The following is a 21,854-nucleotide window of genomic DNA, read 5'->3' on the forward strand; positions in this document are numbered from 1 at the left end:
ATAAATCCCATTTAGCTACGAGGGGGGCGCGCGAAACGCCTGGAGGCCTCTGCGGCCTGCGACCCCATCAGTCACTGTCGCTTGCCTCCTCGCGCTACCGCGCTTCCTACCTGGCTCTCTGGAGGACGCCGCTGGCCTAGCGCGCGATATGAAGTTTGGGTTTGTTGGCGGCCTGGATTTAAGGGGCCCCGCGGACCCCGACCTTACATTATGATCCCCCCCCCCCCCCCCCCCGACTGATTTATGTGCAAACGGAAGACAGATGGCACAGGGGGACTCGTCTGATGACTGCTCGCTCGTTGCCAGTCACGGAGATACTGTGATTAGGGAGTGTTTAAGTAATTATGACAGCATTCAATGTCGGCCTTGTTGGTGAAAGCACACATGGGGAACAGGTTACATGTTATTTATACCAGACAACGGGCGCACTGTGGCGTAATTTCTCGAGGTTCCCAGACCCTGACTGCAGCCTTGACTACAGTCATGTACGCAGCATGAAATACGACTTTGGCTTAAGTAAACTTCACTCAGACGCAATGAAATATAGAGAGACCTGTCTCTAGCGCTGTTTGATTTGGAAAGTGGTCTCCTTTTTTTTGGGGGGGGGGGGGGGGCCCTGATAAAAACAAGCCACCCCTGACGGTACAGTATAAGTTTGTCCCGGTTCTATATTTAAATGTGTGTGTGGACCTATACATGGATTCATACCAGCTCACCACCTGGCTCACGGTCACTGTACTATCCCAGATTCACATCACCAAACAGTCCGTGGGTGGGTGGGAGGTTTGAGCCCGACAGGATGGGATTGGAGGAGAAGGTGGCCGGTGATTGAAAGCCCATGCTAAATGGCTGACCCCTTTGATGTTTTGCTGGAATAAGGGGGGGGGGGTTCGCTCTGACACAGCCAAGTTAGTAATGGGGTGTGCGCTTCACTGTTCCTCTCAACCTAAATCACAACTTAGTCCCTGTGAAAATTTCTCTCTCTCCTCCTCTCTCCCCCTCTGTCTCCCTCCCCTTGTCTCTCCCTAAAGGATCATTGACCGCCTGGACGGGGTTCGCCTGCTCTGGTCCCTGCTGAAAAACCCCAATCCAGATGTCCAGGCCAGCGCTGCGTGGGCCATTTGTCCATGCATCGAGAACGCCAAGGTACGGCACGGCACGTCCCCCCGCCGTGGCGCAACGCCACTCATTCGTTTCTCGCTAACCCCCGATTCCGCCATGCGACGAGCGATCGGCTTCCGTACCTGCCGAGTCCGCTGCTTCAGCGTGAGCAGTGTGCGATTTACGGGGGGGCTTGAGGGGGTTTGACCCCCCCCTAATTAAGACTTGGACCCCCCCAAAAGAGGTAAAAAGGTTGGGTGGGTCGATACATACTGTAATCGTAAATATTACTTTACGCCCTGGAGAAGAAGTTGACCCCCCCGATTGTTATTTATTATTATCTTTTTGACCCCCCCCCACTCTGGACGTGAGGACCAATTCGCAGCGCCCCGTGGGACGCTCTACCGTCGCTCTGCCAGTGAAACGAGTCCCTGGAAGTGGGTTTGGTCGTTTCGACCGGACCCTGGTCGTGAGGTTCGGATCGGGCTCACTGACTGACGCCTGTTTGTACTGCATCATCATCCAGCGGTGGGCTGGATGTTGGCCTCTCCGCGCCTCTCCTCCCAATCTGCAGTTTAGGAGGCTTGCAGGGCAGTCCTGTGTCACCAGAGGCTTCCATGAACCCTCCACTAACACGAAGCAGAGCGCCGCGCCACTGTTGGCAAACTGACTAACAGGCAGGCAGAGAAAGAGAGACTCAGAGTAATATCCTGTGGCATGGCTTCTGATTCCTCAGCTGAGAGCTCTCCTTCCCTCAACATGCTACCAGTTACCGAGTCACACACAACCAGCAGCCGCGTACACACCTCTCAGACCAGCTGCCAGACCGTGTCTCCTCCGACCCCCTTTGTGGGACAAGACACATCGACGGAGCAGACCAGACCAGAATACCGAAGAGGCCGTTGGGAGTTATTAGCAACATCAAGCACGTGCCACGAAAAAAACACCCGTCGCTGCCTCGCTTTTTTAATATCCCAACGGTCGACTTCAGTGAATAGGAACAGGAAGATCCGCGCTACACATACAGTACATTTCTCCAAAGTCTTCAGCTGAGATTGGCTTTACATTGGTCCGGCCTGCCAGACGACCGTAGCCTCGGCGATGTGTTCAAAAGTTCTGTAACATCGACGAGCCTTCGATTCCAGTTCATCCCCGCTCCTGCAGACGGACTGCCCTCGCGTCAGTCATAACTCGTTCCTGTCAAACACCCACGATCTTCAGAGGCGGGCTGTGTCGTTCTCAAATACAAACGTTACATCGTTCTATTCGATTATTGCCGTGATTAGCGTAAACAGATCGTCAGTGAGGACAATCTGGTTAAGTTTAAACAGATATATTGGACTCAGGCAGGTGTCTCGGAGAAAAAGCCTTTTTCACTAGCTGGAATTTTCTCTGGCCCAGAAGTGTGGCAGCAACCCAAAAAAAAGATGATGTATGGCGACCATATGGAGAGGAAGGAGGGACCGCGGGCTTCTATTGCAAACTAACAAAGTTTGACAATGTTTGTCTGGACTTCGCCGTGCCAATTTCTCTGGCGAATACACGGACATGCTCTCTCGGTGATTTGGAAGACGGGAGCATTGACAAGAGCTAAAAAGTGCTTTTTTGCCCGTGGAGCGGAGCGAGGGAAACTCGATCCCCGGCTCCTCTGCGCAGTAGTTATTTAGATAAAAAAAATAAAAAAAACACACCAAAAAAAAACATGTGCTTTTAGTTAGCAGCTCCAGAGTGGATTTATGAGAGAATCATGCTGCAAATGCATCTGCTGGATGCTTCTCCATACCTCCGCCTCTCCCTCCCTCCCCCCCTCTCAGACATACAGCACGCCCCAGTTACACCGGCCAGCTCCAGCCAAAGGCCCCCGGTCATTATGCACGTACGGGGGGCTTAGCAGTCAATCAGTCAATTAGTCTTTTGTTCCCTCAATCAGGGAGGAGGCGCAGGCGGACGGCTCACCTAATGAAGTGTATCATTGATTCGCCTCGACTGGACGCACGGGCGACGCGCGACGCCCCACTTGTTTTTCCCTCTCGCTTCGGAGCAGCGGGGTGCAGCCCCCCCGATTGCTAGAGAGAGAGACAGGTAGAGAGAGGGGGGGGGGGGGGAGAGAGGGAGAGAGAGGGCACGAGGGGTCAGGAGTATGCCAGCCCAACTGCCCCCCCCACCCTACACCCTAGCTGGGTTGAAATCAGGCACGTCGAGGTAATGTGTTTTCTATTCCTTCTCATCCTCGGCAGGCGGGCAGGCGGGAGGGGGGGGGGGGGGGGGGGAGGGAGGATGGCGGCCGGGGCCTTCCGTGTGCAGCTTCATAATGCTGCGGTTTGCAGCTCAGTCTGGGGGCCGGTCCAGGCCTTGAAAGAGATCCCTCGCTAGTCTGTCGCAGCTGGTGGCTCCAGAGAGCTTCCTCTGTCGCTGGGACTCCAGGCAGGCAGGCCCATCATCAGTATTCCTGAGGAAGGGCTTCCTGTGTGAGGTGGGGGGGGTGAGCTCCTGGCTTTGGGCCCCCGGCCCAGTGAGCGAACACCCGGCTCATCCTCTGGCACGGCATCACAGGGCCCATAGACACGGCCGCGCCCCGCATCCCCAGACCTGGGCCTCTCTGAGAGGGAGGGAGGGAGGTAGGGGGGAGGGAGGGATGGAGAGAGGGAACGGGGTGGACAGAGGGAGAGGGAGGGTGGGAGGGGAAGTACTTCTCTTACATCTACATACCACACTACCTGCTGTCTGTCAACACCGGGCTCTCAAAATGCCACTCACTTCCTTTTTATGTACGGGCCAGTAGAACACGCATACAGGAAAGAGCTTGGCCTTTTTATTTCTTTCTTTCATTCTTTTTATTGTACTTGCCATGGAGCAGGTTGTTCAACGCAGTTACATGAAACAGGACAGAAGAATGAAAGGAGACAGACACTTCCCTTCTCCCAGTCCCAGATAGAGATGGAGAATGACGGAGACATCAACCGGGGCGCGCTCCGTGTGATTCGCATGCCGTCATCCCCAATGATACGCCTCCGCCGTTCTATTGTCATGCGTATTGGACGTTTCCAAACTCAGCCACCTTCACATATTAGTCCTCCCTCCGGCGGCAAAGTCGAGAGTGGTGTTTTCTGTTTTGTTTTTTTAAGAAAACGCCTCGCTAAGCGTCCGACTGTGGTTCCCCGAGGGGCTGGCCACCAGCTCCTTGGCATTGCTCAGAAGTGGCTGAGAGAGTCCTGTGGTGCCCGCTTGCCCACTGGTGCCATGACCCCAATCCAGACTGAACCGTGCCAGCCACGACACACACTCACTCCCTAAATGCAGCTGCCCCGGTACGAGGGCATGTTTTCCTCTCCACGACCGTTCAGACGGAGATGTCGAAAAGGGGCTGTTTGCATGATGAATCCCTAAATGCGTATAAGTCAGTGCTCAATTATTTGGACGTTTCTAAATTGTTTCGGCATAGCCAGGGAGCTACGTACTACTGCACAAACTTACGGTGTTATTTTTCTTTCCCCTGTTCAGAGTAAAGTAGAACAGAGCAACTCACCTCTCTGCCGTTTGGACTGGCCTGATAAGACTAGTCTGATAGGACTTCAACTGTTGTAAAAGTTGATGAAAAGCCCATCCCCTCCCTCTGTTTATCTTTTGCAAAAGTGTTTTATTTTCTCTGTCCCCCATTAAATGGCTCTGCTCCCCCCTGGTGTATCCCAGAACCCCCCGGTGTATCCCAGGGTTCCCCTGCTTGCTCTGTCTTCCAGAGGAGAGAGCTAACAGCTAATAACAGGCCTTTTGACTTCAGGATGCCGGGGAGATGGTGCGTTCCTTCGTCGGCGGATTGGAACTGATTGTTAATTTGCTGAAATCAACAAGCAAAGAGGTGCTGGCGAGCGTCTGCGCCGCCATCGCCAAGATCGCCAAAGACGAGGAGAACCTGGCAGTGATCACCGATCACGGGGTCGTCCCCATGCTGGCCAAGCTGACTAACACAGTGAGTACCCAGAATCCTCTTCTCCTGGTCCAGTAGGCCTGCTTTTGGTTGTCTTCACTGTCAGCGCTAACCACAGTGTTTACGTTTCTCGAATTCCTCCATCTCTCTCGCATTATCTCTACTGGGAACGATTGCTCTGTGTGCGGCTGTGTAAGGCACAGGCCCAGGTTTTCTTACTTTTCATCGAGTTTTTGTACGTTGAAAGAAGAAGTCACCATCCGGTCTTGTCCCCCCGCCCCTGCCGTAGGCCGACGACAAGCTCCGCTGCCACCTGGCCGAGGCCATCGCCCGCTGCTGCATGTGGGGCAGCAACAGGGTGTCGTTCGGGGAGGCGGGGGCCGTGGCGCCCCTGGTGCGCTACCTCAAGTCCCCCGACACCTCGGTCCACCAGGCCACCGCCCAGGCCCTGTTCCAGCTCTCCAGGGACCCCAACAACTGCATCACCATGCACGAGAGCGGAGTGGTCAAGGTGGGGCACTCTCTGTCTGTTTCTCTCACTCTTGCTGTCTGTCTGTCTCTCTCACTCACTCTCTCACTCTCTCTCTCACTCACTCTCTCACTCTCTCTCTCACTCTCTCTCACTCTCTCTCACTCTCTCTCACTCTCTCTCTGTGTCTGTCTTCTGTCTCTCCCACTGAATCAGCTTTTGGCGTCACCGGGATTTATTCTACTGGGTGAGTGTTCTCCAAACACTTCTGCAACCTCGGGTGCTGGTGTACGTAAACCTGTCAGTGTCAGTAAGAAGAAATTTATTCGAGGCGAAATTAGCGTTTTTGGAGTCTGAATGCGCCGTACTGTAATTATTCGTGTCAATTCCTGCGGGCCTTGCTCGCCCTAGCAATGTGTGAAAACACAGGCTGTAAACGTTGAGAAGCTATAACTATTTTCAGAGCCTTTGACCCGCCGAGCCGAAAACAAAGCGCGTTTTTATTCGCGTTCGGAAGCATGACTCCACTTTCTAACCGTCATGGGAATTCAGAAAAGCAAACAGCTCAGTGTGTGCGAAGTGCCACTTCCCCTGTAGGCCCTAGATGCCATTACACAGCCAGTCAAAGGGGCTGTAGCTCTGGTAACCGTTGCTATGAGTTGTCCCTGGGCATGAGAGCAGAACTCGGGCGGCGACATGTTCTAGGCCAAGGAACACGGTCACCATGGGCCAGAGCTACAACAGAACAGCGTTCTGCTCAACAGAGGAGACCTTTTCTCTTTGCAAAGTACTGCTTTGTATCACGGCCAGTGGGTTAATTTCACGAAACATTGTAACGGTTCAGGGGTTTAAAAAACTAAGATATATCCCTAAAGTGCCTTAAAGTATGAAAGAGAGTGTCTCCGTAGAGGCACACTACATGACTGTTTTTACTCTGCTGTACCTCATTTCCATTGCCCTCTCCAGTGTTTATGTTTGTGCATGACATTGATGCAGAGATTGCATGTTTAGATTAAACTGGAATGGATGTCTTGTCACAAATTATCATGTACCGTAATTCAGTGTTTGGGGGAAAAATGTTTCTGGCTGATTTTCTAATCCAATCTCATACTCTGAGGCAACATTTTCACATGAGAAGCCGTTTTGTGACCGCTTGGAGTTAAAGCTCTGCTTTTTTTCCCTCAGTAACAACTGTGATATAAATTATGAAGTGGTTGTGCTGTTGCAGCCAAATATTTTTTCCCATGTTCATTTAATGGTGTACTTGAGCTTGATCTGCTGTTGCACTGTATGTGGTTCAACACTAGCCATAATTGGTAGCTGGACTGAACATTGGGTGTTCCGAAAGAGTAATGTCCAATTTGCAAAAGTCGTTAAGATGAATGTTTTTTGTAGTTCAAGCCACGACAGAAACTGGACAGCCTTGCGGGTGTGTGTTTGTGTGTGTGTGTGTTTGTGCGTCAGTGTATGTGCGTGTGCACACTGCATACCACCCTTTTAATCAGTCTCTTTCTGTTTGCCCTTATTAATGTACCAGCGCAGAGTTTCAACATCCACTCCAAAATGTATTTTGGGACTTTGAAAGAGCTTAATCTGAAAGGCCACGTTACACCCAGTATTACGTGTTTAATTTGCTCTTAATCTGAGACTACGGAAACACACAGGCATTGTTTAGCCTGGAATCAGTCTGAGGCTGATGTATACCTGCTGACCCCCGAGGAAACATTACGACATGAGGGCTTGTCAGACTTACAGGGAGGGAGGGGGAGGGAGGGAGGGAGGGAAGGGAAGGGAATGTTGAGACTGGACATTCAGGGTTTGATATACGCATCGGTGCGACTGAGAATGTGTTAAAACAATATTTCCTATCGGTCTAAATGGTGTTTTCGAAGGTTTATCGAGGAGCAACGTTGGACTCGGCGTGCGTAGCGGCGGTCTAATTTACCGCTGTGTGTAAAACTCAAGACCTGCCTCCTGTATTATTGCAACAGTATTTCAAATATCCTTTTCTCTACCATTGAGAAACTCTCCAAACATGTACACCCACTGGTACTATAACGAATCCTAAGGATTTTCCTCTGATCCCTTGCTCCACTCTCCTGAGTTCTGTTCAGTAAGTAACTTTCCTCCCCTGTACTGTTAATGGTGTATAGCACAGTCCCCTAAGCAGAGCAGAGGAAATTAAGCATTGAAAAGAAAGTATTTTACACTGGAAAACACATTAGTGAACTCCAACTCCCTCTCCCTCTCCCTCTCCCTCTCCCTCTCCCTCTCCCTCTCCCTCTCCCTCTCCCTCTCCCTCTCCCTCTCCTCTCCCTCTCCCTCTCCCTCTCCCTCTCCCTCTCCCTCTCCCTCTCCCTCCCTCCCTCCCTCCCTCCCTCCCTCCCTCCCTCCCTCCCTCCCTCCCTCTCTCTCTCTCTCTCTCTCTCTCTCTCTCCTCTCTCTCTCTCTCTCTCTCTCTCTCTCTCTCTCTCTCTCTCTCTAAAATATCCAAATACAGGTTCATTGCGTCGCTGCCATTTCAGAATTATTATTAGAGAAGCTTGAAACGTTGTGTAACGTCGCACGGAAACGAACCAGACAGAACGGGACACTTTACCTCCAAAGTATTCCAAAAGCGTTTCGTTTTGTCGTTTTCGAGTGCCTCACTGATTTCGAAACGGTTAGTTTCGGAGGGTGGGGTGGCTGTGTCCTGAGAGTTGCGGAGCGACCCGTTTTTCATTTGGTCGCCGGGCGCTCGGCGGCGTCGGCCGCTCGGCGTGCTCGCGGCGCGCTGCGGTCAGTTGTCCCCTGGCTGTTCCGACGCAGCGAGGCGGGCCCCCTGTGCACCAGCCCCGTTCAGGAGCGACACCTTGCCGCCTCTTTCCCAGAGGAAGTGTGCACCCGGGGGACGGGGGGGAGGGGTGTCAAAGACGAATTGCGCCCCTACCCCCCGTTTGATTTTAACATCCACCCTTGGTATCTCACAGTTATATACGGGTGCGCTTCATTCCTCATGCAGAATCAACATGCCTCCCTCTTTGCTTGACATCGCTTCCAGAGCACGGCCGATTGTTTGCTGAAACTATCAATCCCGTTGGGACAGCTTTACCCAGCATGCCATGTTAAAGAGGCTCTTTCATGAGAAAGGCTTTCGCGAGGGACATTGATGTTCATTTCAAAACGGCCGATGACAATGACTGGATGTTTTTCACGCGGAGGTGTTTCTTTACCCACCGGCCTCTGCCTGCTCCTGGGGCGTCTTTCAGGTCGGGACGGGAATCGAAATGAGAAAAGCATTCGCTCTGTTGTTACCATGAGGACCTGTGTTAGCTCTGGGACCGTGGTAATGTTTGTTTTCGTTATTCTGTGTTACGCGCTGAGAGAGGGGAGAGGAGGAGGGGTGGGTGGGTGTGAGGTGGGGGGGGGTTCTGCAAAGACTACACAGATTGAGGACGAGCGAGACAAGAGCCAGACCGTGGCGCACAACACGGGACGACACCCCCCAAATATTCCTGAAGTTTCCTTTTAGTCATGCTCCGTGTGTAACAGGGTTTCAGTGTGTGGCCGCGGCGTGCAGACGATCCCGCCGGCCCTCACGCCACCAGGACCAGCTCTGCTACTGCAGAGCCGAGGTCCTCGGGGGTCTTCGGAGTTGGGCCTTTCGGATCTGAGTCAAACGTCTGTTTAGAGGAATGTCCAGCTCTCCTCTAGACGCTGGAACAGATTATTTATTTTTAAACGTCTTGCAGCGAATCTTTCCACCGGGCCGGACCAAAGTCATTGATTTGAACACTGCTTCTCTCTCCCCCACCCCTACCCCCCCCCCCCCACCCCACCCCCACCCCTCTCCCTCTCTCTCTGAGAGGGCAGCAGCTAAACGGCCGCTGGCTCGGGGAAGGCCGTAGGGAACGTTGTTTACCTTGACTTCCCTCAGTAACTTCCCCCCACAGCTCGGCTAAACGCCGCTGCCTGTTTGTGTTGTTGGCCCCAAAGTCCGCCGCAGGAGCCTGGAACATGGGAACGCGGGGTGGGGGGGTGGGGGTTGGAATGGCTCTCAGGCCCAGGCTGGGGCGCTTTCGCTGCGGGTCTGGGCCGATCTCAAACCCAGACTCGCGCACAGGAAGCGGCAGCCCCCGAACCAGCGCACTTAACACCGTGACACATCCACGTGTGATGGGGATGTGTGCATGTAGGCAACGATCTGCAGCAGCCCCCCGGCACCACCACCAACCCCCTCACCCCACGGCCAGAAACGCACGGCTGGAAGGGGGGTGTTCCTGGTTCTCTCTCTCCCCCCCCCCCCCGTTCCCTTCGCGGAGGTCAGGACTGGTAGTCCCTCAGACATGCACAGCAAAAACCTCAGGCTCCTCATCGACTTTTTCGAGGGGGAGGTGGGAGTTCGTGTTACCACGGTCGGGGGAATATCTTAACAAGCGGCGTATTATAGTCTTTTGAGATCCCAGCTGGGAGGGGGAAGAGAGAGAGAGAGAGGAGGGGGCGGGGGGGGGGGGGGGGGATGGGGGTGGAAGAGAGAGACACGCTTATCTTAGCCTAGCTTTGCGCTAGGGGAGACCTTATTTGGCCAGGTCTGAATAACATACTCTGAGGTTGGCCAAAACCCTGCCTCTGGCACCTCTCAGGCATCCTCTCTTTTCACAAAAGACACTTGTCCGAGCAGGCTGCATGTTTTCTGGAGCCTGTGGATATGACTTTGGCTATTCAGAGGTGTTTTGGATGCTATTTAAAAACCCCAGTATGAGAACCGACATACCGCGCCGCATAAAGGTCTTCAGTGAAACTGGACATTCGCGCACTGGGAAAAGCTAACAGCCCCATCGGCCAACATCCTTGTTTTGTTTCTCCTCGTACGACAGCAGGACCGGGATCGTGTTATTTTCTCAGCTTTTTTTTTCTTCGAGGGGCCGACCGTTTCGGCCCGGGGTACGTCCCCGCCGCTTACGCCGAGACAAGACCCGAGCCTCATCTTTCATCTGTTTTCCTTTCACTGTTTATCTTTGACCAGAACATTCCGGAATGTCTTCTCCCTCTTTCTGCTCGGTCTGAGGCGCTGGGCTAACCACACAAACGTGCCCGGGCCGCCTTTTAAGTTTGCATGTTACACGGGCCGTGTCAGAGTTCAACCCCTGCTTCACACCGACATGCATTATGAAGGCAACGATAAACAGGGGGGCGGGGGGACGAAGGGGACCGAAACCAGTGCACCTCTGTGACGGCTAATTGTCAGGGGCCAGGCATGCATGCAGATAGGGTGCCTACGGGAGGAGAGTGAACCTACAGCAGGGCTGCGAGGGCCTTTCAGGGCTGGTATTGAGTGACGAGGCCCAGCGCTCCCACTCTTGGATGGGATGTCAGCGATACGGTAGATGTTTGCCCTGTTAATGGACGTTATAGACGTGGATGTCACTGCTTGTTAGCCGAGAGTACCGGAGTGTGTGTGTGGGTGAATAAAACAGAGGTGGGGGGGGGGGGGGGTTTAAGAGATGAAAAGAGACAGGGTGGGGGGGCTGGCGGGGGGGGCTGTGAGCCAGACAGAATAATAGGAAACTGGGTTGGGAGGCCCACTGCCTAATGAAATAGATCTGAATCTTGTCAATGGGGGATTTAGGTGCTAAAGAGGGTTTGCCCAAGGTCTTAGGTTCATTTCCTTTGTGAGTCGAGCACGGTGTCGATATTGTTTGCTGCGCCTCTTAAAGGATCACCAAGGATGTGTCATTTCAGCACCAATACAGAAGGACAAAGTCAGCAGGCTGTTTAAACACCGCCCAAGCTTGGTTTAACACACTGTGTAGCTCCACAAAAAAAAGCCTTTTTTTTTAACAACCCACAGAAGCCCTTGAAACAGACTTGTTCATGCATTTCTACCGCATGACTCTCACACGAGACTCTGTTGCCATTGGATGGCGTAAACTGGATTTCATTCGTTGTAGGAGACGAAGGGCCACCGGGTGGTGCGCTCAGAGATTTCGTCTTCCCTACGGTTCGGCGTCGACGTGAAACTGGCAAAGTCTTGGGGCTGGTTCGAAGCCGGGGGCCCGAGAGCTCTCCACGGCGCACCGTTTTAGATCCAGCGGAAGGAGCGCACGGCGAGCACATTTAGAACATCCATTGAGCCAAAGTGTTGTGCTTCCATTCGGAAGTACATCCGCCCACAAATGTGATGCTGGATTAAGTCGCTCGCGATCAAAACAAACAAAGATACCATAGTGGCCTAGATTGTCCCTACCACAGTATGTACTTGGCAGGCTTGTCTGCAAGTCGACATGGTGTGGCAGCATAATAAGTAACTCTCTCAGCACAATAAAAGCAGTTTAATGCATTATTTTACGGAACCCGGAATGCCTCCCCAAAGAAGGGATTTTCTGGAAATGGGGTAAAACCGTGATCTGTAATGAGATCAAATGGATCCATTATACAAGCCCAGTAATAGTCGGATATAATCCGACCTTTGACTAGTGGAACTCTGTCAAGTGCTGTGGTTCGTGCCCAGGTTTTTAATGTCTAGGCTGCCTGCTAGACAGGCACTTTCATCTGAGCAAACGTCCACAGGCATGTGCCTGGGGCTCGAGCTCCGGTCCCCAGCATGGTTAGCGCCGTTAAAATAGGACCCACACAAAGCTCGCTGACACGCACTCTGTCGCCCGCACACACACACACATTCATACACACACATCCTCATCATTGATACTGTAAAATTCACTCTCATCACCATTGAATGGCTACACAGATGTCCTAAGCAACATTGTGTGTGTGTGTGTGTGTTAGGATGGATGTAATAACAGTATGATAATTGCTCTAATAGATTATTCCCTCTTTTTCTCTCTCTCTTTTTGTCTCTCCTCTCTCCCTCTCCCTTTTATCGTTCTGTTTTGTCCACCTTTTTCTCTCCTTGTCCTCTTCATCCTTCTCTCCCTCTTCCTGTCCGCCCTCCTTCTCCCTCCCCCCCCCCTCCCTCCAGCTCCTCATGGGTATGATGGGCTCTACTGACGAGGCTCTCCAGGAAGCAGCGGCCGGCTGCGTGGCTAACATCCGTCGTCTGGCCATGGCCAATGAGAAGGCCCGATACGGTTAACAGCACCAGGAAGCAGGAACACACACACACACACACCCCACCACCTTCCCCAGCCCCAGTCCCCCTCCCTCTCATTTCTCTGTGACCTGAGGTCGACCTCTTCCCCCCCCCCCCCCACCCCCACCCCCGACACAGTGTGGGCACAGATATAGGCCAGTCAACGTGCCCACACTCTCTCCCCTCTGCCGTCCCCCTTCTACACAATAACAGGGATTCTAATCAAACCCAGAGTGGTGAGTGATGCCTGGATATTTATCTTCTGCTCCTCCTCAGCCATAGCAGGAAGCCTTTCTCTCTTTCCCTCCGCCTGAATCCGAAACGATTATTTCGTTTAGGCGATATAATCCAAACTGGAGCCAGACTCTGCGCTGGGTTTTGGTCGCTTTGCGGTGCCTGATTTGAAAATACCAATTAAACACTTCCCTCTCCTCTTTGCGTCTCCCTGTGCCCCGGCACTTTCCTGAGAGCTAAGCAGTGCACCCTCCACTCCAGTTACATGCCTTATGTAATCCACCAGAGACACTGATACCTAAGCAGGCCCCACATCTGGCTGTGTTAGCTCCTCAGGTCAAGCCAACATGGGGAAATACACGAACAAAGCGCAAATACAGACACACACAGACACGCGCGCACACACACACACACACTACCTTCCACTAGGCAGACAGACAAATGTAATAATGACTTGTTGTTCATCTCGGTCATTACTGTATCTATTGGTTGAGTTTCTGTTTGTCCGCGTTCAAGATATTCTAGTAAATGTGAAACAATAGTTATAAATTCAATCAACGTTGACGTAAATGGGCAGGATTTGATCGTAACTTTGGGAAATACAATAGAATGTTGGTTGGAAAAAACATATGTGGGTGAATATGAATTTAAACATGTAATTGGTATGAGCATTCTCCTTATTAGTCCCAATTGACTTAATATGTGTTTCTGTTGCATTATGGGTAGAGTTACTCATTATAAATAATGATAACAATATATTTTCAAAATGTCCTCATTATTTTTGTCTGTAAAACGAGCTAAACAAATAACAGTTTGTGGGCAAGGGGACCACCTCAGACCTGAAACACCGGTATGGCATCTGGACAACAATACCCAGAATCCTTTTTTTTCTGCAAATGATTACATGAATGTGTAAATAGATGGAAATAGATGTCTAGACTAGTGCTGTGTGTGTAGACTGTGTCAGAAATCTGCAGAGCGTGTTTGGTGTCCAGTGTGTCCAGTCCAAACAGGCCATGTCAGTTTCCATTGTTTCACCAAGCAAGCTGCATGCAATGCTGAACTGGCCCAACTTCTGTCTGTCTGTCTGTCTGTCTGTCCGTCTGCCTGTACGCCTGTCTGCTCCTCAGTCCAGGCCTCGGGGCCACTCCCAGAGACAGCCTTTTTAGAACTCAATGGACTTTTCCCCATTAATATCTTCCCAGGAGAATTAGCAAAACATCAAAATATGTGGACAGAGATCTTCATCAACTTCAGATGTTTAAGCATTCCCAGCTGCCACTGAGGGTTACTGCAGGAGCATGGAGGGGGGGGGGGTGAACTTTAACTTTGATTACTTTGAGTGGACAAATCCTTCCAAGAAAGCAAGTCGAAGCTGGACTGAGGCAAGGCATTGTCTTAGAGCAATTCAAACCAAATAAATCTCGGGTGATTAATGGCACTCTCGTTCCATGCGAACACGCATTACAACCTCAAAAACATGCCCTGTCTGAAAACAGATTTTTAGGAAATGTTTAAATGAAAAGCATTTGGTAGAGCTAACTTAAACAAGCAAAGAGAAATCCGTTATCATTAGTTCACTCTGTCTCACTTTCTCTGTCTCTCGCCACTCCCTCCCTCTCCATTTGGAGGTTGCTGACTGGAAGGATATGCATAGCTAACATCATTAAACAAATGTTGCATGTGCCACTGAAGAAGAGGAATTTATGAGATGTGCAAGGCACTCCATGTTTTAGCAGTCAGAGGGACAGAGAGAGAGAGACAGACAGAGAGAGAGAAAAGAGAGAGAGAGAGAGAGAGAGAGAGAGAGAGAGAGAGGATGAAAGGAAAGGAGAGGCACAGCCTGGGAGTTCAACATGCTTAGCATTATCCACAGAGCTTAAAAAGAGAAAGATATATCCCTCTTCTTCGCAATGTCTTTCCAACTGGTGCTCTGATCTGGATGACCATTGATTTACCATTTTAAAGCCTCTTGTTACCATAAAGAAATATTGCTCGAGTTTCCAACGCCTGTTTGGGAAGCTTCAGGGAGGAAACAGTGAGACCAGTCTCCCTGAGTTGCAGTCCTCTGGCCCATTGGTCATAAAGCCACAGTTCAGAGTGTATTAGCAGAGCCACAATCCTTCTGAGAAAGGAAACTGCCACTTTCTGTGGCCGGTCCGCCGGCCCCGGGACATTATTCACGGGAAATTAGAGGTTGTGTCTCCACGCCTCGGCAGAGGCAGCAATTACGTCCGGGTCCCTACCTCATTGTCCAGCGGCCGGCGGAGTTCCCATCCCTTTTCATGGCGTCGTCGTCCAGGGGCCCGGAATAGGGAAGGGATATCCCTCGTCCACGACGTTCCTCTCAGAGGAAGTGTGTTGGCTTCAAAAGTCGTGACACACCCCGGTGTTTGTTAAACTGGTGCCTCACAACAGCCGAGCCGTCCTTCAACCGTGCAATCTCGGGTGAACGATTCTCGCCATAGATCAGTCGGACGGACACGACCTATGGGCCGAGGGGTTTAATTAGGATGTCACATGAGACTTAATGGTGGGTCTGGATATTTACTCATAGTGTGTTGTTCTCAGTTTGGTGGAACAGAAAGTACTTTCTGTCACGGCCACAGCCGTGCCCCCCTGTTGTTTTTGGTTTTGCCCTGCCCTAGTGTTTCCCTGTCTCATTGTCTTCACCTGTGTCTCGTTGAGTTCTCATTAGTTTCATTGTGTCCACCTGTGTCTTGTTTGTTTCTGTGTATTTAGGCTCCTGTTTTGTGTCCATTCTTTGTCTTAGAATTACCCTTTGTCGCTGCGTGTTACCCTGTCTGTGTCCTGGGTTTTTTTGAGTAATAAACCCTTATTTCTGCCATGCCTGCCGACTCCCCTGCGTTTGGGTCCAACCCCACCTCACGTCGTGACAGAATGCTAAGACCCAAATTGGACCCAGCGGTGAGTTCCCCGAACCCTTTCATGGGGACCCGGCTTGCCTTTGGTGGACCCCGAAGCCTGCAGCGGAGGGCCCACCCTAGGTCCTGGTTCCTACCTTGGCTCAAGCCCCAGCCCGAACCCCGACTCCAGCCTCGGTCCTGCCCTGGGCCCCTGCCTCGATCCTGCCCTGTGCCCCTGCCTCATCCTGAGGTTGTGCTGCCTTGCGCCCGGACGAACAAGGTTGTGCCGCCCAGCACCCAGAGCACCGAGGCTGTTCCTGCCGGGGAGTCTCGGCCACCTGCCGCCGGTACCCAGCCCCATTCCTGCCCTGTACCCCAGCCCCGTTCCTGCCCTGTACCCCAGCCTCGGTCCTGCCCTGTACCCCAGCCTCGGTCCTGCCCTGTACCCCAGCCTCGGTCCTGCCCTGTACCCCAGCCCCGGTCCTGCCCTGTGCCCCGGCCACCTCCTCCTCCGCCCGAGGACTTCTGGCCGCCGCCTCCTCCGCCCGAGGACTCCTGGCCGCAGCCTGCCCCCTCGCCCGCGCTCCCAGGCGCCCCCTCGTCCGCGCCCCCTCGTCCGCGCCCCCTCGTCCGCGCTCCCAGGCGCCTCCTGTCCCCTGTGCCCGTCCCCTGTGCCTGTCCTGCCCCCGGGTGGTTCCCTGGACCTGCTCCGGCCTCCGGGCCACAGGCCCTCTGCCCTGCCTCCGGGTCGACCCCCGGACCTGCCCCGGCCCTCTGCCCTGCCTCCGGGTCGACCCCCGGACCTGCCCCGGCCCTCTGCCCTGCCTCCGGGCCGACCTCCGGACCTGCTCCGGCCTTGTGGGACGTCCGGTGACGTCCTTTGAGAGGGGGGTCCTGTCACGGCCACAGCCGTGCCCCGCTGTTTTTGGTTTTGCCCTGCCCTAGTGTTTCCCTGTCTCATTGTGTCCACCTGTGTCTTGTTTGTGTATTTAGGCTCCTGTTTTGTGTCCATTCTTTGTCTTAGCATTACCCTTTGTCGCTGTGTGTTACCCTGTCTGTGTCCCGTTTTTTTTTTGTTGTAATAAACCCTTATTTCTGCCATGCCTGCCGACTCCCCTGCGTTTGGGTCCAACCCCACCTCACGTCGTGACGACTTTCTCACTGGTGATTGTTTTATGGGCTCACTGTGTCTACTGTAAAAATCCAGGCAGAAATATTGTGGTACTGGCTCAATTGTTTTAAGTTTTGGAGCTCCCCTTCTGAAGTTTTTTTTAAATAATTTCAAAATCACCACATCTCCACAGGCAATGAGCAAAAATATTTCATAGAGAAGCTAATGAACTGTAAAAGCTCATTCCAAATATCAGAAGTGGCTTTCTGTCCCCTTCAGAGAAAAAGTGCCATTTCAATATAAAACTCCTAAGCAAGCTGCTGCGTAGCGTTTGCCTGAGACGCGGCCATTAAAAACACGCACCAGAAACAAGGGCCTCTCAGTGTCACTCCCAACCCGGCGGCAGCGCTAATGCCGGTAGCCAGGGCAGAGAGTGAACACGGCTTCTGTTTTCAATCTGGAAATGAGCTTTTATATCATTACAGGCCGCTCACACCGCTGGGCCTGCTGAGCCTGCGCGTAGCGCGTCGCGTGTAAAGCATAGCGTGTCGCGCTCTCCTGCAGTTTTCACTGCGGCCCGACGAGTGCTGTCAGTTTCCTTGCCCCAGCCCGCAGCGGGGTCATGCGCCCTCACTCTCCACTACTCCTTCAAACATTTGTATTTATTAAATGGTTACAACTCTCTTGTCATGGCACTTGCGTTACAGAGTGGTTTTAAAGACATTTTTTTTTTTTTTTAAGGCGGTTTCATTGCCCTTAATTAATCCTGACATTCTCATCCATAAAGTGTAAATAACTAGCAGGCCGGACAATAAATAAACAGAGCAATGAGTGAGCAAATACCACAACGTCTGGGTCATGTTTCAGGCCCCTAAGAGTTACGTGTCCATAAAGGCCTCTGAAATATTAATAATACCTACATTGGTAATGACAGCTGAGGCTTTTGCGTGTATGCTTTACAGGCTGTTGAGGACCAACCCCAGAAGGATAACCTACCTACAACAAAGCAGACCAGAGAAGCTGAGTGCATTAGGAAATGAGGGGGCGATACGTATAAAAGAATGATCCCTCAGCCATTACCTGGGGTGTCTTGTCAGTAAAAGTGTCATTTTCACTGTGATCACATCATTGAACTTTTGCCCCGGCGGTTGGAATTGCAGTGGCTCACTGGGAGAAAGAACATACTGTTACTGGGTTACACAGTAGGGCTATCTAGTAAAGTAGTACTCGACAGTACTAGGGGATACACTCTAAAGCTCTTTATCAAGGATGTGCAATGAATACTTCCAGAGACGCACCTCAGAATACTCGAAAAGCAGTCGTCTAGTGTGTGTATCGTGTCTAGACGATACTGCAGGCTTCTCCACAGACTCGCTCGCAGACTGAGATCTTTTCTGTGGAAGACGCTCGCCCGTCCAGCTCCTCGCTCCACAGACAGCAGGGAAGAATTGGCACCAACGCACACCAGCCCAGCTGTGAGCCATAAGCCGGCCAGGTTTTTCCCCTTTGGGTTCCGAACCAACGTGAAAGCTCCCCGTGGCAATCCACCAACAATGATATTATCCTCGAGGTTTCATCAGTGGAGATCTCAGCAAGCTATCACAACTCTGGATCGGACAGGAAGACATGTGCTTTCGAGTCCGGCTAGCACCAAATCAACAGATCAACAGCAAGGTATTAAGAGAGACGAAATCCAACTGGACACGCATATCAAGGTTGGTGCTTCTCTATCCCTTTTCAACGCTTAAGCGACGGTGCTGTTTGGAGACGACGTCAAAGGCCAACAGTCAATCTTACCTGGAATTGACACGAGAAGCGATTCATTGCTGTGGTTCAACCTGTCGGTGTGTCCAATCAGCTTCCACCTTGGTGCTGTTACATCACCCGCCCGTCGCATCACGCTCTCCCCGAGCCCTCATTCCGTTGGCTGCGTTTCTCCTGCTCGGATGCTGACGTTAATGAGTGTCCTCTCCCCTTCACGCTGTGCATCACACAGAGCGAAGGCCCAGACCTCCGCTGTCAGCCTACCCAAGCACTCCCAAACACTCCAGACGTACTCCACCGCCCACTCCAAAAAGACAAATGAGGCAAAGAATTATGGAGCCTGTGATTAATAACTGAGGAATTCCAATATGTAATTCCAACTATGTAGTAATACGTATGAACAAACATTTATAATGTGAAAAACATCTGTCTTTATCCTAACTAAAGAGGTACCTGGCATCTGCTCCCAGTGGAGTAATGACGACTCATTAATGAGAAATATGTGTATTTTTAGACAGCCATGCCATACATGAGGCCAGGAGTGATGGGATGGAATTAGGGTGTCCACACAATTACAATTATCCCCTAAAACTCTCACCTCATCTACTCTCCATTTCAAACTCTAGTTCAAACTCTTGTTCAACTTCTTTGAGGAAAGACCGTTCATATTCAAACCTCTGATTCGAATCCCTAATGTCTCAAGTCATTACGAAAATGCTAATGAAACCTTTTTAGAACAGTTTTACAACAGCAGTTGTTCCACAACCATTAGACGTTCACATTTTCCACGAAAAGGATGCAATGATTTGAACAAATGTTTGTGGCTTCCAAAGTGGCCTCTGCTATGAAGCTCTTAGTTTACATGGACAAATTAAAGCCCATTCTGGTGTGAAAATTTCAGTGTAAATGGAGGATAGATTAGGACACCGAGGGAAGAGCAGAGCCTGGGGGTTTAAAGATTTCGATTTTACTGCTGTTGAGGTGTTGACGTAATAGTAATTTCACATAATGGCCCAAATGTCCAAAAACACATTGAATGACGGATTATATCCCCAATAGAAATGGCTGATTTTTTGTTCACGTCACTGACGTGACCCATCTGCTTTCGAAATTCACGATAAGTGTGTGAAATAAGGTGAGACGCAACAGCAGTCTGCCTGTCTGCTCCTTCGTCGCGCGGTGTAAAACATCTTTACCGGGCTCCTCCCAGGGCTTTCTGCGTCTGTCCTGTGAGGGGTGTTTTATTTTTAACACATAAACACTTAATTGTCTCTTTAAGCAGATGCAGTTAGAGCTGCAGTTTGTGTTAAATCTGAGGTCTGTTGTTCCAGGGGAAAACATGAATGTAATGAATGTGGAGAAATAAAAGCGTAATAGCAAACACTCCTCACTCCCTCTTGGCCAAACCACAGAGAGATTCATTTCTCTGCATGTGGAGGGGATGAGTGGCAGATGAATGAGCCAATCAGAGAACAACAACAAACATAGGCCTTTGTTGCAGTGAGCTAAATCACTGTGGTTGATGAACTACCACAGAGAAATCCCATCCTAGAGAGTTAACAATACTGTAACATCTTGCTGTACCTAGGTTACACTGTGTTACCTTTATCTGCTTGGCATTGCTGATAAAAAACTGAAATAACATGTCTTTGTAAGTCAACATTGTCTATCACAGCTCTAGAGAGACTGAAACCCAAAGCCTAAAATATGTATGTTGTGCAATCTGAAGATTGTATGAAGCTTGTGTTCGGTCAATGGGTTCAGGTCACCAGGATGTGTCTCAGAGGATCCATTCTGTTTAGATATAGAGAGAGTTGTAGCTCATAGAGTCCCAAGAATCATAGTGTGTTTTGACAATTGTACTAAAACCACAGACAAGGGCATTCTCAAGCAGACAGCAAGGGAGATAGCGCTGTGATAGTTGACAAAAGAAACAAGGAAGCTGTCTTGACCTCTTGCCGAATCTCCAACTTCTTCCTGAGTTTACACAGATAGGTCTGAGTATTCCTCAGGGGCTGAAAACAGGACTATGGCTGCTGTGCTGTGTAGCAATGCTACCCTTCCGAGCACTTCTACAGATATTTCTGCATGCCTATACCAGTCTCCACAATCGCAACCTTTATATACTCACTATGCTTCCTCTATTGAAGTCTTCAAGATTCATGCTAGGAAGTTATCTGTTCAAAATCCGTTAATACAGCACAGACATACTTTAATACCGTAGGAAGAGAAGGCTGCAGGGGGAAAAAACACATCTTAAAATATATAGTGAAAGAGCGCGACAGACCTAAAGGTTTTAAATGGTAATGGGTATATTAAGATTAATCAGATGTTGCTGAAGAGGCCTTTATGCCTTTTATATCCTGAGTGGCTGGGATATGTTGGCTGAGCCTGATGGTTTAGATAAGGTCTGGGGTCACAGTAGGTGAAGGGAAGTCAGGAGTAAAAAAATAAAAAAAGGCAAGAAATGTGAGATATACTGTAGCATATAACTTTAGCAAACAAACCAACCAACCAAAACCTTCATTAAAGTGATTACATGAGTGGGTCATTCATAGCGTGTTAGCCCAAACTATTTGCAAAAAGAGTTCTTCCCCTATTAAATGAAAATAAACACAAATAAACAGTAATTACATGGGTCTCTAAACCTGCATTTGGGAATTCTGCTTAGTCACGTACTTTCGAATCACTACCCTGGATAAACCCCAAAAGAACACAGCTGAGGAGTTCAAGATCTGTGACTCATAGCCAGCCTAAATTCGACAAGTTGTGGAATTACAGTGAATTAGAGGGTTCATCAGCGGTAATCAGCGGGTTAGCTATAAGCTATAAAAGTGACATTTTTCTAAATGTCACTGTCAATTAACAGTTTGGGAAAGTCGATTTATAGCGCAGGCTACTTCAGTAAATTGATTTGTCTCCATAAGGAATCAAAGATAGAAAAGCAGTCATTTCAAACTTGGCCTTTTATAATGGTTATTGTTGCTGGTAAATGAGCTCTTCAGACGTTGATTTATTAGTTCATGCAGCTTCTGAAAGAGCGTATAAACATGTAAAAGTATAAAACAATAAACAAAACATGACAAAAAAGGAAATCAAATGACACGATCTTGTGAACTTTTGATAAAATGTCGACGATGACCAGATCAGATTGACTTGCATTTTGATAGCACCTGCACACACTTGCCATTCAAATGAGGCACCCGAAACCAAAACCAAGCCAACGATATAGATAGGTATTCTGTACTTTATAAAAGTTTTTAATGTGACTTTGGTCTAAACTTTATTGTATGCACTACATAAACTGCATAGTG

At 50.4% G+C, this 21,854-nt stretch overlaps 1 protein-coding gene across 1 annotated transcript in view; it reads left to right on the top strand.

Annotated features, from left to right (window-relative positions):
* The window catches only part of odad2 (outer dynein arm docking complex subunit 2), a 32,230-nt gene extending 18,676 nt beyond the window's left edge, over nucleotides 1-13,554 (top strand). Inside the window, 4 exon segments of the mRNA XM_062480336.1 lie at nucleotides 1,032-1,146; nucleotides 4,880-5,068; nucleotides 5,316-5,537; nucleotides 12,454-13,554. Coding sequence (XP_062336320.1) covers nucleotides 1,032-1,146; nucleotides 4,880-5,068; nucleotides 5,316-5,537; nucleotides 12,454-12,567 — 640 coding nt within the window. The 3' untranslated portion in view covers nucleotides 12,568-13,554.
* The last annotated feature ends 8,300 nt before the right edge of the window (nucleotides 13,555-21,854 follow it).

Source organism: Osmerus eperlanus, chromosome 15, assembly GCF_963692335.1.
Source record: "Osmerus eperlanus chromosome 15, fOsmEpe2.1, whole genome shotgun sequence".
Classification (NCBI taxonomy): Eukaryota; Metazoa; Chordata; class Actinopteri; order Osmeriformes; family Osmeridae; genus Osmerus; species Osmerus eperlanus.